Below are 18,336 nucleotides of genomic sequence, written 5' to 3'. Positions count from 1 at the left end.
GTCTGTAACAAATCATGGGCTGGAGCGAGAGCACAGCGGGTAGGGCGTTTGCCTTGCACGCAGCCGACACGGCCGACCCAAAGAGTTTGATTCCTCCGCCCCTCTCAGAGAGCCCGGCAAGCTACCAAGAGTATCTCGCCCGCACGGCAGAGCCTGGCAAGCTACCCGTGACGTATTCGATATGCCAAACACAGTTAACAACAAGTCTCACAATGGAGAGGTTACTGGGCCTGCTCGAGCAAATCGATGAACAACGGGAGGACAGTGACAGTGACAGTAACAAATCATCATGCACAAGTTTGTAAACCACAGTGTTTATACAAAGGGCAGAGAAAAAATTACATATGTAGGCCTTACCTATTTTATGTAAGCTCCAAAATAGATTAGCACAGCATTGTTTTGAAAGTTTTATTAGTGACAGGTGAGACATGAGATCCAAATATGAAATAAAATTTAATGTCTTATACTTTATATTTGTGTTGAAAACGTATATATGTAAATGAGAACAGGCACTTTATTTATTAAATGGTTTTGATTTTCCGACTTACATAGGCCAAAATCATACAGCAGTCACAAATTGGTTCTCACTTATTTTCCGATCATTCTATTTGCCGTTTCTCAAAGTAGCGTTGGAATCAGCGATATAAAGCAAATGTGTTTACGTACCTAAGGGGGCAGGTTGGGATTGTCAGGGAAACTGGGGGTATTGGTGGAGGGAAGGTCCCACTGGTGGTGTTGGAATGCTAAACGCTTGAAACAACCGTATGATTAACAACTTTGTAAATCACGGGGTTTTAATAAACAGAAAAAGAAGACACCACCGGTCTCCCAAAGGCACCCCAAACACTCCTACAGAGTATTTGCCTTCCAGACCAGGGTAGAGGCTGACCGAAACCTGTCCTGGCAGCTCAGGGACCTCCCCCAGTAGAACACCCCACATGGCAGGGCACACCCCCTTACTCACTGCCAGAGGAAACGGAGAGGTTCCCAGGAACCTCAGGGAGCATCTTGGGGAGCTGGACAGAAGCAGGAGCCAGCCTCCCTGGGGCAGGCAGAAGCACAAGGAGGGATATGGGAACCCTTTTCCCCTCGAGGTGGTAATGAGACAACAGTACTCAGGATCTATGGATTTGGGACCGAGTGAGCGAGTGAGCATGGGTATGAGGCAGTGAGTGAGTGAGTGAGTGAGTGAGTGAGTGAGTGAGTGAGTGAGTGAGCAGCGAGCCAATGAACAAGTGAGTGAGTGATTGAGTGAGCAAGCGAATGAGTGACCAAGTAAGTGAATGAGCGAATGAGGGAGCGAATGAGTAAATAAGTGAGGGAGTGAATGAGTGAGGGAGCGAATGAGTAAGCAAGTGAGTGAATGAGTGAATGAGTGAGGGAGCGAATGAGTGAGGGAGCGAATGAGTGAGGGAGTGAATGAGTGAGGGAGCGAATGAGTGAGTTAGCAAGTGACTGAATGAGCGAGTGAGCCAATGAAGCTTCTTTATTCGAGGCTGGGTTTGGGGAGACTCCCTCCGGGAGCTGGGAGGCGGACTCCTGCCCTCCCCGCCCGTGACCCGGGGAGCAGGCACCCTGAGCACACACCCATGGGTGGAGATGCCAGGACGGACCCCAGGATAGCGCAGAACGGCACCCACACAGCACAAGCCCCTTCATGAGCTCCTGGGCAGGACTCGAGCCAGTGCCCCTCCCCGCCCCCCAAAACACACGAGTTCAAGCCTCCGCTGCGCTGGGTGCTTAAAGCTTGACCCTTGGGGGACCCAAAGAAGCTTCTTTCTAGACCTGGCGGTGTGGAGCCATCGCCCAGCACAAACCGGAGTGATGTGGCCACTGATGTCCACCCTTGTGAGCAAAGGGTCGAGAGGGAGCCGAGTCCCCCCCCACACTCCACACCCCGAATCTAACACAGCTGCCCCACACACGCGCAGAGAGGAACTCTCTGGCAAAGGCGACGAGAGGAACTCCCCTCGGCAGCCAGCCATGCATGCAGACACTTGTCCCACTGCGCCGGGGGCAGGGAGAACATCGCCAAGAGGATTAAGAGACAAGAACCCTAAGAATAGGGGACCCAGGTGTCAGCAGAGGCCAGCCTGCGGGCAGCGCTGCACAGTCAATTCTTCCCCATAATCCACCGGGCCCTGAGCCGACCTGTCGGTGCGTACCCATCAGGTGGGGGGACTTGGAATCACCCGAGCAGGGCTCCTGGCTACATACCCACATCAGAACCAGAAGCGCTGCAAACTCCGGGACCCACGTGGAAAGACCCAAGAGGCTAGAGGAAGGCTCATCCACCCACACCTCTTCCAGAGAAACCCCTCTGGAACCCACAGAGCAGGGGCTGGCCAGGCATGCTGGCCGCTGGCTGGCCACTGACGCACACATGGACATCCCCCGTCTCAGAGAGGTGCCACTCAGCATCTCAGCAAATGTTTCCAGACAGAAAAGTCATCCTCTGTGGACAGAGGCCTGTGTCCTGGGTCTAGCTCTGCCTCGCTGCAGGGTAACCCTGGGGGATGAGGAAGTGTCTTGCCATGGAGGTACAGACCCCTTGATGCCACGAGGTGCCCAGCCTGAGACCTAACTGGACCCTAGGATGCTCCTCCCTGCTTTACGGCTTTCATGACCCTCTCCTGCTGGCCAGAAAGAAAAAAAGAAGATTTGAGGAATCGTCTCTGCGACTTTCCCGTGTCTGCCAACATTCTCCCGGACCTGAACCTGGCCTGACACTCCCTGACCTGCCAATGGCACCGCGCAAGCTCAGGAAGTCTTGGCTCCTCTGCTTCCCCCAAGGAAGGTGCAGGCTCTGTCCTATGTGGTCTCTGCTTCCACCTCGTCCAGAAGTGGCGCCAAAAGTCAGCAGGCAGACAGGGGCAAGGAAGGAGCAGCACAGAATTGGACAGAAAGAGCTGGTGGCCTTCCAGGACATCCACATCGCTCAGTCAGGTCCCCAAGATGGGAGCAAGAGACTTCCCCAGGCAACAGAGCCCCATGTGAGGGCCCTTCCCGGGGCACTAGCTCCACGGGTGCTCCGGGACCTGTGACCCTGCCCAGCACTGGCCACTACAGTCAGGGCCCGTTCAGCAGCACGTGGTCTCAGGGCTCCCGGTCAAACCAGCTCCCACTCCACGGGCTCCTTGTTTTGTCCCTCATCACCTGACCCTCAGGTGGGAAGATGCTAAGGGATTAAGGCATGTGCCTTCCTGTGACTGCACCTAGGAAGATTCCTGGTACCTCATGGTCTGAGCATCATTGGGTGGGTCCAGTCCTGGTGGTGCCTAGGTCAATAATTCCTAGCACAGCCAGGCTCAGGAGCACCAGCAGGCCCCAGGAGCACCTCCAGGCCCCAGGAGCACCAGCAGACCCCAGGAGCACCAACAGGTCCCCAGGAGCACCTCCAGGCCCCAGGAGCACCAGCAGGCCCCAGGAGTATCTCCAGGCCCCAAGAGCATCAACAGGCCCCCAGGAGCACCTTCAGGCCCCAGGAGCACCAGCAGGCCCCAGGAGCACCAGCAGGCCCCAGGAGTACCTCCAGGCCCCAAGAGCACCTCCAGGAGCACCTTCAGGCCCCAAAAACACCAGTAGGCCCCAAGAGTACCTCCAGGCCCCAGGAGCACCACCAGGCCCCAGGAGCACCTCCATGCCCCAGAAGTACCTCCAGGTCCAAGCAGCATTCTAGCCTCAGGCCCTCATATTGAACCACCAGTCAAGGTGGCAGAGAAATGCAAGGACAGCAATCCCGGGCCGCCAGCGTGCAACTTGGGAGACTTTTCACCCTCCCCCACTCAAACAAAAAAAAAAAAAAAACCTCCCAGTTCTCAAGAGCAAAGGTGGAGAGAGCAGCCACCAAACCAACCAGGGTACCGACCCTTCTGGTGTCCACTTCCCCCAACCGGCCAGCATGCACGCACACCACAGGTGCCCAGGAAACAGCTCTCCCTTCGCACTGGGCACCCCAGGTCACGGGGCTCTCCAGGACGGGGCTGGAGCACCTGGCTCAGTCAGACGCCACCCAGGGAGTCTGAGGGGAAAGGCCCGGCCAGACAGGGAAGGAAAAAGGCCTGGAAATACCGTGAGGAGTGGACAGACTCGGGTGGATAGGCGTTTCCTTCCCTGCTACCAGCTCCGCAGTCAGGAAGGGGCCCAGCAACCCCCCCTCCCCATCCCATCCGATCTTACCTCCGGGTCCCCGCCTCCAGCCACCCAGGAGCGGAGCTAGTGACAGAACCGACTATTCATGACAGGGCTGGGGAAGAGACTCCTGCTAATTGTCACCTGGCCTGGACTTAACCTCACATGCCATGCCCACAGGGCCCACCCGAGCCCTCCCCCTTTCTTCCTGGTCTCTCTGCTGACCCACAACCTCCTGAACCCACACTCTGACTCAGGAACAAGCAGCAGGAGTCACTTGGGGGACAAGCAGGCGGCGCTGTGGGGGTTGGGCTGGGCGCTTTGTAATTACGGGGCTGAGTTCCAGCTCCAGCTCTTCCGGGAAGGCCAGGAGATGCATGCGGCCTCTGCACTCTGGGAAGTCAGTGAGACCGGGGTTCCCCACCCCATTCTCCAGGGAAGGCTCCCAACAACGGCAGTGGTCCCGCACCAGGCTGTTTCACTCGGGGCGCCCCAGAGGGGGACGGGTGACACCCCTCCCCACCCCAAAGGACCCAGCCCCAGCAGCCAAAACCCTCCAGAACCCAACCGCCAGCCTGCTAACAACCGCTCTCCGCTCTCCGTAAGCTTGGGCCGAGCCTCACCCATGAGTCAACCGTTTTCTGAACCGCACGGCCACAAATGCAGCCATGCAACACTTCGCAGGACCACCCTACCCATGTGCCAAGAGTACCACACCACATTTGATGGGATTCAAAGTAGGAGGCAAACAACCTTAGAGCAGAATATTATATCATTTCGGTTCTACTTTGGGACAGGGATTGGGGTTTTGGGTGAAAACACCCAAAATATAGTGGTAGGAAGGTGTAACGGTGGTCGGATTGGCGTTTGAATATTAAATATAATCAAATATTGTGAACTACTTTATAAAATAAAAAGATGAAGGAAAAAAAAAACGGCAGTGAGCCTGCCCCATCACAACCCACCGGTTTGGGGGGGCATAAGATAGTTGAGCAGATGCCCCTTGGTCTCTCTCCACAGCGAGCCTCTCACTGCCGGGACCCACAGCGGCCTCCAGATCTGGGAGGAAGAGGCAACTAGCACGCCATCTCCCCACCGGGCCCACTCTGGTCACCATCCTCATACCAAGGACAATCCAGGAGCCGGAGCTCTGGCTCTTGTAGCTACTGACCCCATCTGGCCTATTCAACTGCTTGTGGATTCGAATCCACCAAGCAACTGCTTGGTGCTGGCCCTGGACACTAGGAGTGTGCGCGCGCACACACACGTAATGGTCTGTCTCTCGCTCACACACACACACACACACACACACTGGGAGTGTTCTCTCTCACACACATATTGGGAGTGCGCTCTCTCTCTCTCTCTCACACACACACAGAGTGTTCTGTCTCTGTCTCTCGCTCACACACACACACACACACACATTGGAAGTGTTCTCTCTCACACATATTGGGAGTGCGCTCTCTCTCTCTCTCTCTCTCACACACACACACACAGAGTGTTCTGTCTCTGTCTCTCGCTCACACACACACACACATTGGAAGTGTTCTCTCTCTCACACACACACATTGGGAGTGCTCTCTCTCTCACACACACACACACATACACACACAGAGAGAACTGTCTTTCGGGCCACAAAAGCAGTCCCAAGAACAGACAATGCTCTCTCTCTTTCACGATTTGCCCTGCGCGGGAATAATGAGCATCTGCATAAACAAGCGGACCCCTGAATAGATCCGAATATTTCAGCGCTGAGTAATAGCGCTGGTTGCAGCCCCAGTGCAGCTCCTTCCAGGACTTCCTTTGGAGGGGCTATTCCCGCCCCTCCCCCCACACACACACCTTTCTTTCATCCCTGGAAACTTATTCAGGAACGTCCTCACTATTTCCTAAGAATAAGTCACTGCAAGTTGCAAATGGGGGCCCCCGGGCCCGTGGCTCCTAGGGCTGCGATTCCATCCAAGTCACATCATCCAAGTCACATCGGAGCTCGGGCTCACAGGGCAGTGGCTGGGTGTACTGGGCAGCAGCCAGCGTGGGATGCCAGGATCCGAGTTCCAGCAATGCCACCAATCTGCCATGTGCGCATCAGTGTTCCTGACTCTGTGCACTCGAATACAGGAAGGAGGCAGAGCAGCACAGAGCTCCGCTCTCTCCAGGCCGAGAGAGAAACGGAGCTTAAAAAAAAAAATCAATATGCAGGTCAGAGAGAGAGAGAGTAAAGGGGAATGAGGGTCCTTGCTTGTGGCCAGCCCCCTATTCAATCCCTGACACTGAAGGGCCCCCCACCCCCCCCACCCCCGGCAGTACTGGAGCCTGGGACCACAGCCCCAGGTGTAAAGGGGAGTGACTCCTGGGCTTGGGAGGGGGAAGGGGGATGTTTCCCTTCCACCCTGGGAGACCTAAATAAATAAATAAATACAGTGCCAGGCGCTGCACCAGCCTCTGACATATCTCTCCCTCACTGCCCAGGGAGAGGAGCTAAAAGGTCAGGATGGATCTGAACAAATTCCAAGCCGGAAGCAGGATCCCACTCAGACCTGCCGGGCCCCGTGGCTATGCTCGCCCACTGGGAGGGCAAAGATTGGACCCTGCTCCTCTGCACGCCACCACTCGCCAGACAGGGGTTCCCAGGCTAATCTGGCCTAAGCACCTTCTTTTCAGAAAAAAACACAATTCGGGGGGCCCCCTCAGAAAATGGACCTTTGCTTAAGTGAGCAGACACGAAGCCCCACCCCCCACTGCTCCAGAAGCTACAAGCCTTCTCCTCTCAAAGCCCCTCCACACTGTTCCAATATTCCATCCCCCCAGCACATTGTTTCTGTATCCCCCCCCCACACACACACACACATACACACACACTCCTCCGGGCAGTACTGCACCAGGCCCACTCTGGGAAGCACTTAAGCAAACCAGCTTACAGCCAGGAACCAACGGGCAACACAAGACAGAAGCAAATGCAAATTCACGTCTGAGGCAGAGTCGACGGGAACGACCCCCACAGCCACGCTGCTGTCACGTGAGCGTCTTGTGGCCAGCCCCACATCAGGGCACTGAGTCCTTCTCAGCTCCTTTGGGAAATGAGCCCCTTGCCTGAATGCCCGACTCCTGTGGATGCAGAGAAAATGGTCCCAGAAGAGCACAGGCGCACGTGCAGATTAACTGCAGGACTCTCTCCTGGGCTTACTGGTCAGGGTCGGTCACAGACAGCTGTGCACATGACTGGTCTCGCCTTTTATTTATTTTCAGCTTGGGGACCACACCGGGCAGTGTTGGGGGCTTACTACTGGCTCTGAACTCAGGGATCACTCCTGGTGGGCTGGGGGAAGGGGGGGGCTATATGGGGTGTCGGAGATCGAAGCCAGGCCATCCGCATACAAGAGCAGTACCCTCCCCGCTGTCCTGTTGCTCTGATCCTCAATCCTCACCTTTTAAAGCTTATTCCCAGGAGCAAGGAGATAGCACAGGGGTTAAGGTGCTTGCCCTACATGCGACCATCCCCACTTAAGTTTCAGCACCACATATGATGCCCGGAACAACACCAGAAGTGACTCCTTGACACTGCCAAGAGTGACCCAAAAACCAGAAAGAAAAAAAAAGTGATTTTACATCACCTACTTCTTTGTGTGTGTGTGTGTTGGGGGGGGGGGGGGGGGGTCACATCCAGCAATGCTCAGCGGTTGTTCCTGGCTCTGCACTCAGAAATCACACCTGGAGGTGCTCCGGGGATCATATGGGATACCAGGGATCAAACCCAGGCCAGCCACGTCCAAGGCAAATGCCTTACTGCGATACTATCACTCCAGCCCCCACAGCACCTACTTCTGTTAGAGAACTTTCTGAAAAACACACTGTGTGCTTTTCTACACTTCTTAAATTCTGACTTGAACACAGAAGTCATAATCATGGCTAATGCCACAGTCTCCCTGTGAAATCACACTCAGGCCGGAGCGATAATACAGCAGGTAAGACAATTACCAGGCACGTGGCCGACCCGGGTTCAATCTATGCACCCCAAATGGTCCTCCGAGCCTCACCAGAATGAGACCCAGGAGTAAAGGGTTTAAGCCTGAGTCGAAAAAACTGAAGCTCAGCTCAGTGAATTCCGGTGGGCCTTTTCATCAACTTTCCTCCACATTTGTGAATGTTCCAAAACTACTTGCCCAGCCAGACTCGCTCACTCTGACTCTGGCTTGTCTACACAAGTGTCGTGATGGCAGGAAGCAGTTTCCCTGCCGCTGGACACAAGTTCTTCCTTGTCTGCCTCACGAGAAACGTGGCCTGTGCGTCCTTCCCCCCCCCTCCGGTTTGCCTCGGCTGGTCGCTCTCTGCTTCCTTCCCTCTCTCCACCCCTTTCCCAGAAGCTTTTCAGAATCCAGGCAGGAGTGCGTGCCCGAAAGTTTCCCTACACAGAACCAGGCGGGTGGGGTCAGGCCAGCAGGAGAGAGAAAAAGAGAGAGGGGAATCCTGGGGTGGTGAGGTCCGTCTGAGAACCCCCTCCCCCAACCCCCTTCCCCTGGAAATCTGCAAATGGATTCCTAGAGCTCATGCGGTACCCAAACTGTGTGTGCCGTGCGGGATGACGCCAAACGAACCAAATGCACGGTGATGGCGCTCATGGGTTGCGAGAGCGCTTTCCAGGAAAACAAAGACGTGGGAAGACAAGGGACGGGCTAGGGGATGAGTCCGGGCAGGTGAGAGGGCCCTTGGCCTTCCTCCATCCAGCCAAGGGAGAGAGAAAGAGAGAGCAGCAGAGAAGGAAGGAGCCGGAGAGAGGACAGCAGACAGGATGCTGACCTTGCACGCCCCTGACCTGGGCTTGGTCCTTGGCAACACAGAGTCCCCGGGGTTCAGCCAGGAATAATCACTGAGCATGCAGAGCCCTGGGCACCACTAAGTACTCAGCACCCCCCCCCAAAAAAAAAGTGAGAGAGAGAGAGAGAGAGAGAGAGAGCCCTGGGCACCACTGAGTACTCAGCACCCCCCCCCAAAAAAAGTGAGAGAGAGAGACAGAAAGAGAGAGAGAGAGAGAGAGAAAGAGAGAGAGAGAGAGAGAGAGAGAGAGAGAGAGAGAGAGAGAAGGGTGAGGAGCAGAGAGGTTTCTGAGAACAGGCAGGAAGTGCCCAAGATCAAACTCCTGCAGAACAGAACATGGCCGGGAAGAAAACCACAGATCGCCATGAGAACCAGAAGGCCTGGCCAGGGTGGGGCGTCCCCCCACCTTCAGGGAACAGAGCGGGGAAGACACTCGGGCTCTGGGGAACAGCAGCTCTGTACAATCCCAGGTGCCAGGGAACAGCTCTGTACAATCCCATCGCTGCTGGCTTTTCCTAGGTGCCTGCATGTGGCCGCGCTGAAAACACGGCAGGGCTGAGGAGTGCCCGCCCCTGTCGCATGTCGCCGGTGAGGGGGGCCTTGCTTAGTGTCCCCAGTCACAGGCTCCTCGTTGGTAAAGTGGGGAACAGACGTGCACCCCTGAGAGTCGTGAAGAACAGAGCAGACGGAAGTGAGGAGCTCGGGGACCAGCAGGCAGTGGTACCCAAGTCGGGATGAAGGGGAGGGGCAGGAACCACACACACATCTGTGTGCACGAGCACGAGCTGACAGCGCTCCAGAGGCAGGAGGGATAACGCTCAGCGCAGCCCCTACAACTGAGGAAGGCCGAGACGCTGTGTCTCGGGGGGAGCCGGGAGAGCACACATAGCAAACACAGTGGGACGCCTCGCCCTGCCAGCCTCCCCCAGCCTGCCAACCCCCCGCACCCCGCCTCCACGAATTCTAGATCCTGAGGACAAAGGCCATGTGTTTTCACTCTCTTAAGGACAGAGGGTCATCGGGCAGATTAAGAGCGCAAAGCGTGTACTTGTGGTAATCGTTCAACGCTGAAGGACCAGTTTTCAGCCCACAGAAACTCTCGTTTCTAACCCACAGACCATGCGCAAACCCAGGCTGCTCTGCCTCTTCAGAAGCCCGTCCTGAGATGCCCTGGGAAGCAACACTTTATGGGTCTGTTTCTGGATATTCAGAAATCCATGAGGATGCGGCGGCTGCCGGGCAGGCCGGAATCCCGACTCCTCCTCCCGAGCCTCTCTCAGCCGGCCGCAAACACTGGGCCTGGCAGTGCACGGGGTCAAAGTCAGGGGCCCCTTTCCGGCGTGGGAACTGAGTCAACTTGCAACTCCTTCCTTTCTCCAAAGGCACACTGGCTGGTTTCTTCCACGCATCCAACAACAAACACAGCGGCAAGGGGCTCTGTTCGGAAGACAAACTCCAGGGCGTTCTCAAAGCAGCATTCATGGAGGAAAAGCGGTCGCCGGGCGCCCCCAGCAACGAGAGGGGCTCGGCTGACACTGAGCCATTCAAAGCACCAGGGTTAGAGACTGCTGAGAAAATGCTCCCGCCCTTCCACCCACTACCCCATCTCCCTGACTCCCTCCACCTTCCCTGGGGTGAATAAACGCAGCTCAACTCAAGAGTTGGGGGAGGGTCTGGTCCTGTCCTGCCTTCTGCGGGTGCCTAGATGGGGGGGCAATTTTCCCCACGACTTCCTGACGCTAAGGTCATGGCTCCTCCAGGCCCAGCTGCCCATGTTCCAGCTGATGCTGCCCACGGCAGCAAACAGTGACCTTGGCCGCTCCTGGCTGAGAGCAGACAGAGGCCCCAGAATGCCCCGCCTGCTACACCAGAGAGAAGGGGGTTCTGCAGCCTACCGTGGGGTACTGTACTCAAAGGTGATTTGGAAGAACCGTGTCCACCAGAGAAAATCTTAGTCACAACAGGTGAGAGATATGGTGGCCGCCCACAGGACCACTGACAGAGACCGGGTAAAGAAAAGGGGTCCCATACCCCCAAGTGGAATAGGACACAGCCCTAAAAAGGGAAAGGCAGCAGCCGGAGACAGATGGTGAGGCACTTGCCCTGCATGTGGCCACTCTGGCCAAGAGCCTGGCTCTTCCCCAGCACCCCAGTGGCTCACCAGATCCCCACCAAGAGTGTCCCCCAAGTTCAGAATCAGGAGTAAGACTGAGTACTGCCAGGGTAGCCAAAAAAATTTTTTTAAATACTCTCTGAGCAACAATGCACATGAAACTTACACCATGCAATCATGCAGGATGGCTTCCATTGAAAAATAAAGAGCAAAACGAAAACCAAGGGGGTAGCGCTTTGTCTTGCACACCACCAACCCCAGTCAGACCCCGGTCCAATCCCCGGCAATGCAAACAATTCCTTCAGCACCACCAGGAGTTGACCCCTGAGCACAGAGCCAGGAGTAAGCCCTGAGCACAGCCAGGCGGGGCCCTGAGCACACCAGCCCACCACCACCACCAAAAAAAAAAAAAAAAGAAACTGTATACAGATTCCACTCTCATGAAGTTCTATGGAACAAATTCAGTCAAAATCATAGAAACTGGAAGGAGAAAGGGGGCTAGCTAGGATCGAGGAGGAGAATCCGTGTACACCGTTTCAGTGGTTCAGTGTTGGGAAGTGAAGAATTTCCAGAGTTCTGTGGCAAAGCCAGAGAATTGTACCACGCTGTCGTCTTGGAAACAGTGAAGTGGTCCACCTGAGGAACACACTCGCCTCCTTCATGTACAAGCACGGAGGGGCAGATAGGACTCCAACACACAGCCTGCCTGCCTGCCCCCCGACGCCTACTACTTCCTCTTCTCACATCTCCCCGTCGCCCTTGGCACCCCCCCACACCGGCTTCCTTGGCACATACCTCCAGGCCCTCAGACCAGCTGGCTGGTGATTAAAATGGACCAAGCAAGGAAGTGTCAGCAAGAGCACAGCCTATTGTATCGAATTTCCTTGGCCTTTTATAGGGGCGCACCAGGAAGCCAGCCTGCTCACAAGTGGCAGTGGCCCCTGAGCTCTGGTGTCTTCCCCAGACACAGGGGCTGGGGCCAGGTCATGGCCAAGGCCACCTGCCTCTGAGCGTCTCCAAGTTCCCTGGATGATCTGAGGAACTGCGGGAACTCGGGAGTCTACGAGGGCAAACTTCTGGCACGAGTCCTCTCAAAGCGTTTTATTGTGTCTCTTGGACTCAATTTCTTTCTCGGTTTAGACCCAAAGCTATTTGGGAGGTGGGGGGGAAATGTATTCAAAGAATAAGGCTCAAGGGTAACAACACACGTGTTTTGTATGCAGGAGACCCCTGAGATCCATGCCCGGGATAGCAAAAACACAGCAACAGCATTCATAATAATACTGTGCCCAAATCCTCCTCCTGATCGGCTCTGTTCCACCCATGCCCACAGAGAGCCATGTGGCCAGCTGGACGCTCAGGCCAGGCAGGTTAAGCTGGCGCTAAAAGGGCCCCCTCAAACACACAGGCAGAGACAGAGGAAAGGGCGCTGACCTCGTTCCATGCATCGCTTCCAGTCTGCAGGCATTACTGAGAAACATTTCTGTGCCAGACTCCAAGCGGTGGGAGAGGACACAGAGATAATCATCGCGAAACCGAAGGAGCCCGAGTCCGGCTGGGGGAAACCCAGAGAGCGCCCCAGTGAGCAGCAAAATCCCAACGGTTGCATTTGGCGAACGGGCAGGGGATACAAGGCCACGCGGCACAGGTGCTCAGTGCCCGCCAGGGGCTGTGACCACTGTCCGCTGCAACTTGGCTGAACTTAAAGCTGAACAGGTGACTTGAAGGTGAAGGCTGACGGAAAAGACAGCCTCTCCCTCCCTCCCGTGACCAGCCCAGGCTGCCGCGATCATCTTCTGAAGACAGGCTGCTGGAGCGAGGTGACCCTGTCTTTACACTGAAAACCCCCAAAAGGCCAGAAAGAGACAGACAGACACACAAACACAGGGACAGACACACACACACACAAACACACAGAGACACACAAACACACAGACACACACACAAACACACACACAAAAAAACACACACACACACAAACACACAGAGACACAGACACACAAACACAGGGACAGACGCACATATATACAAACAGAGAGACAAACAAACACACACAAACAGAGAGACAGACACACACCACACACAGAGACAGAGAGACCAGACACACAAACACAGAGAGAGAGAAAGAGACAATACACAGAGAAAGAGACAGACACACACACAGAGCAGACAGACACAGGAACACAGAGAGTGAGACAGACACACATATACAAACACACACACAGAGACAGACAGACATACACATGGACAAACACACACAAACACAGAGAAAGACACACACAGAGCAGACACACAAACAGAGACAGAGGACACACATATGTACACACAGAGAAACAGACACACAGAGACTGACACACACACAAACAGAGAGAGACAGATACACACAGAGCAGACACACACATACACAAACACACACACAGAGACAGAGACAGACACACACAAACACAGAGAGTGAGACAAGACACACATACAAACACAGAGAGAGAGACAGACACACACAAACACAGAGATAGACATACACTGAGCAGACACAGAGACACACAGAGGACACACATATACACAAACACAGAGAAACAGACACACACATACACAGACGTATAAACACAGAGAGAAAGAGACACAGACACACACACACACACAGAGAAAGGCAGACAGACAGAACCTTGAGGCCCTGAGGGGCTTAAGGAATTGTTTGAGTGGACCCGGGTGGCCCAGCCACACTTCTCTGGGAAAACCTGGGCCTGGCGTGAACATCTCCGAGTAGCGAGCCCGCACCAGGCGTTCCCCGGCCTCCCGAACCAGGCCAACAATTCTCACTCAGGAACCGAGAAACTTTCGCCTTGGAAATCCGTCACCACTTGCCCCACCGTTTCAGAGGAGAACAGCCACTGCTCAGAAGGAAACCGAGGGGCCAAAGAGACAGCCAGCAGGTAGGACGTGCACCGTGCACACAGTCGACCCGGGTTCGGTTCCCCAGCACCCCATCGGGTCCCCCAAGCCCACCAGGAGTGACCCCTGAGCGCAGAGCCAGGAAGCAAGGCCTGAGCATCGCTGGGTGTGCCCCTGCCCAAAACAAAACCAAAATAAAGAAGTCAACCCAGTCCCTCCCTCAATAGCTTCTGCCTCTGCTCAGGAACCCCCGTGGTCCCTCCAATTGTGGCTGAGACATCCCCGGCCTGCGGCCTGCGAGGAGTGTGAGGGAGCGGGGAAGGCTTGGGGGTCCCAGGCCGAGCCCTCCACATGCAGAGCCTCTGCCCTGCAGCCAGCCGCCTGGCCGTACAAGCTTCAGCCCCTCATTCCCTGCGGCACACGGCAGCGAGCAGGACTCCGCAAAACATCCAAGGACTAGCTTGTGGGTGACCAGCAAACACTGCTTATTCTGTAGTCACTCCACCACATCCCAAGGACTCGCAGTACGTCCCCCCTCCCCTCCCCCCCCCCCCCCCCCCCCCCCCCCCCGCACACGTCCCGACCACATCTTCAGATGACCTGGAATAATCCCAGCTCTTCATCTCCAGCTCTCAGGACTGGAACACAGCCGCAATTTAAACAAACTCTGCAGGGGAAAATCCACACCCCCCCCATCCGCCCCCGATCGGGTCCTCGCTGGCTAGGCAAGGAGTCTGTGCAGGAGGGGTGCCTGAAGAAGCCCAAATAAGGGGAGGGCAGGCACAATTACATAGAAAATTAGAGACTCAAGGCCCGAAACAAGCACCTAAAAAGATCAGGGGGTGAGGGGCTGGAGAGAGAGCACAGCGGGTAGGGCATTTGCCTTGCACGCGGCCGACCCGGGTTTGATTCCCAGCATCCCATATGGTTTTCTGAGCACCGCCAGGAGTAACTCCTGAGTGCAGAGCCAAGAGTAACCCCTGTGCACCGCCAGGTGTGACCCAAAAAGCAAATAAATAAATAAATAAAATAAAATAAAATTTTAAAAAAATAAAAAATAAAAAGAGCAGTAAGGGGGTGGGGGGGGGGGGGATGACAGGCCAACTGTCAGTCCAGAAGGGGGTTGGTTCTGTGTGTGTAAGGGGCTGTGACACCGGTCTCAGACACACAAGTCACTCCACAGCACTCCGGCCGGCCACATTCCACACCGGCCCATCACAAGAGAGGGGGCTGAGTTCCTTTGGAAGAGGCAACAAGAAAAGCCAACAGAGACAGATTTGCTTTTCTTTTTCTTTTTTTTCTAATTTTTTAATTTTTATTTTTTTGCGGTTCACACTCTAAAATCACTCCCCCTAGAGGTGTTCCTTCCCCGTTGTCCCGATAGCAAACTGACTGTCACTCAGCAAAAGAGAATTCTCTGACTTTGTGCTCCTATTTATTTAGTTACCGCTGTTTGGGTAAGGAAATGTCAAGTCGATTCATTAACGTATTACACGATCCGTACCAGAGGATTTGACAGAGCAGTGAAACTTTCCAACAGAATTGAAAGTCTCCCCAAGTTCTTTACTCTTTGACAACCCGCCCCTCTGTCAATACCCACTGGTCTGGTCAGAGGAACACAAAACACAGGACCTCCCAAGTTCCCCTGAGCGCTCTGTTGAGACTAAAAAAAAACAACGTGGGGCCGCAGAGATATGCAGCGAGTTCGGGGTTTGCCTGGCACATGGCTGACCCAGGTTCGATCCCAGTGCCCCATATGGTCCCGAGCACAGCCAGCCAGAGCCAGGAATAAGTGCTGAGCACAGCTGGGTGTGGCCCCAAAACAAACAAACAAACAAACAAAAAAACTCACCTTTTAGGTTCACTTCAGTCCTACCTCAAACCCCTGAAAATCTTCCCTATGAGAAGAGGCTAGATCTAGTCCAATTATGAAAACCTAGTAAGCAAATATAATAATTTAAAAAAAAAGCTGTTTCCTCTAACCAGATCCCAGTGGGAAAGCAGTGTTAAAACAGAAAAGGTTTGTCAAATTCCCTGCAGGAGAAACCGGGTCATTTATTCATTGTTTCTCTACCTTGGACACTCGGTGAACACACACCAACCAAGGGCCCAAGCCCAAAATAAACTTCAGCGGCTCTCCCGAGTTAGCTGGCTTTCCCCCCCTTAGGTACTGATAGAACAGGGAAATGAATAAAAGCACAGAATAAATAAACGCAAAATAACTGGGTGCCAGGAACGAATCATTCTGCCTCCTCCCGGTGGCAAACTTTACAACAACTTTTTCAGAAGCAACAAACCACCTTTACAGATACAAAAACATATGCACCAACAGAACTCAGACGCCAAAGCTCTGTGTTTGCAAACATCCACCAGCCCGCATTCACCGAGCTACAAAACACAGCCAGGAAAAACCCGGGTGCTCTCAGCTCCCGGGAACTGCTCTCTGCTCTGTCAAACAGGGAAGGTCATTTTGCCCTGGTCACTCAGGTTAATTCTCTTCTCCCTGTCCACGGGAGTTTTCTACTTGGGGATTGCACGACTTTCCTAGGCACCGGAGTCAATAACCATTCAGCAACTTGGCTCACCTTGGTTGAAAACAGTAAGAAGGAGAGAAATTCATTGTGCAATGCCCAGGAAAAAAGCTGACACCAGGAACTGTCTCTCCGACAACGTTTACGATTACAGAGGGGGGGGGGGGGGGGGGGGGGAAACAACCCTAATCTGATCAGACCCAAGAGTCCTTCAAATAATCAATTGCATCCCCAAGACAGACTGCACAACTTCACCCCCCACCCCGACACACACACACACACACCCCTACACCCCTAAAGGCGACCACCCTCCAAAACAAAAGTTACATTGGAGTCACATGGTAGGAGCAGGAGTAGGGGCGCTGGGTTGGTTGGGTTTTGTTGAGTTTTTTTTTAAGCGTACTAATTATGGGGTGGGGTGGGGGGGGGGGAGTGTTTGGGGGTTTCCAGAGACAACTCCGGATCCTCTTTGACCAACGGTAACTGGCATTGCATTGTTAAAAACAAACGCAGGGGGGGCTGGGTGGATGGGTGGGGGGGCCGAGGAGCCCAAGAGGGGGCTTGGTTGGAGGAGGAGGAGGAGGAGGGGGAGGAGGAAGAGGAGGAAGAGGAGGGTGGGGGGGGTGCAGCAAGGTTACACCAAAGGGTACTGGCGGCGGCCGCGAGCTGCATCTCCGTCCCCGGCGTCCCCAAATAACTGCGCACGGCGGCCGGGCCAGCGCCGCAGCCCACCCCACCCCACCCCACCCCGCGCACCCCTGGGGGCTGGAGACAGCCCCCCACCCACCCGGCGCGAGCTCCAGGTCGCCCCCCCGCCGCCGCCGCCGCCGCCCACCCCCCCAACCCCGGCACCGCCGCCGCCGGGGAGGGACGCGCAAGAGCTCTTTACCTTAATGCTACACTGAGCAGGAGTCTCAGACATGTCTCACGGCGAGCGAGATCAGGAAGTTCTCAGTTTTTTTCCACTTTCCTTTTTTTTTTCTTTTTTTCTTCTTTTTTTTTCCCCCCTTCCTCGCCCCAAGCCCGCGACGCTCCCCGCGGGGCCGGCCGGCCGGACGCGGTCATTTAAGAAGTTTCTTGCAGCATCGCGGCGGCGGGCGCGGGGGTCCGCGGGGGGAGCGCGCGGGGCGGAGCGCGCGGCGCGGCCGGCGGGGGCGTGGGAGCCGGAGCCCGAGCGGGAGCCCGAGCGGGAGCCGGAGCCGGAGCCGGAGCCGGAGCCGGGCCCGGCGCGGCGGCGGCGGCGGCGGCGGCGGCGGGGGCAGCGGCGGGGGCAGCGGCGGGGGCTGCGGCGGGGGGGCTGCGGGGCGCGGCGACGGCTGGCGCCGGGAGCCGGGGCGCAGGGGCCGGCCGCGCTCGCTGCTCAGCTCGCTCGCTGGCTCCCAGCTCGCTGGCTCTCGCGCCCGCCCGCCCGCCGCCCCGCTCGGCGCGCCGCTCTCCTCCCCTCTGCGCGGCGCTCCGCTCGCCCCTCCGCTCTCTCCTCCCACCCCCGCCCTCCCGCCGCCGCCGCCGCCGCCGCGCGCTCGGCGCTCGCTCCCCGCTCGCCCGAGTGTTTTCCTTCCTGGAAGAGGAGAGAAACTGAAAGGCAGCCCCGAGAAAGCCCGCTGCTCATTGATCTGGAGAGTTTCGGGCCCGAAACTGACGTGAATTCCCAGCACCCGAGCTCTGCCTCTTAAAGGAGCCACCAGGAAATTCAAGCTCGGGTTACAAGCCCGGCTTGGACACGGGGGAGGGGGATGGGGGGGGGAAAAAAAGAGAGAGAGCGCCGCGGGCGCGGGGGAGGGGCGCCGGGGTAGGGTAGGGGGGAAGGAGAGGAGACCTGGGGAAGGGGAAGCTTAGGGAGGGGTCCGGCCGGTGCAG

General features: G+C 55.9%; 1 protein-coding gene across 3 annotated transcripts in view; it reads right to left on the bottom strand.

The window, feature by feature from the left end:
* Positions 1–17,625, bottom strand: part of ETV6 (ETS variant transcription factor 6) — a 235,060-nt gene extending 217,435 nt beyond the window's left edge. For 2 of the 3 annotated variants that reach the window (XM_056118419.1, XM_056118434.1), the window contains exon 1: positions 17,369–17,625. In XM_056118419.1, the coding sequence (XP_055974394.1) occupies positions 17,369–17,401 (33 nt within the window). In that variant the 5' untranslated portion in view covers positions 17,402–17,625. The remainder of the gene's footprint in view (positions 1–17,368) is intronic. The other variant, XM_056118427.1, reaches the window with a different exon arrangement.
* Between the last annotated feature and the right edge of the window lie 711 nt (positions 17,626–18,336).

This window comes from Sorex fumeus, unplaced genomic scaffold, assembly GCF_029834395.1.
Source record: "Sorex fumeus unplaced genomic scaffold, SorFum_2.1 ptg000003l, whole genome shotgun sequence".
Taxonomy (NCBI): domain Eukaryota; kingdom Metazoa; phylum Chordata; class Mammalia; order Eulipotyphla; family Soricidae; genus Sorex; species Sorex fumeus.
This window is presented reverse-complemented; position numbering and strand designations above follow the sequence as displayed.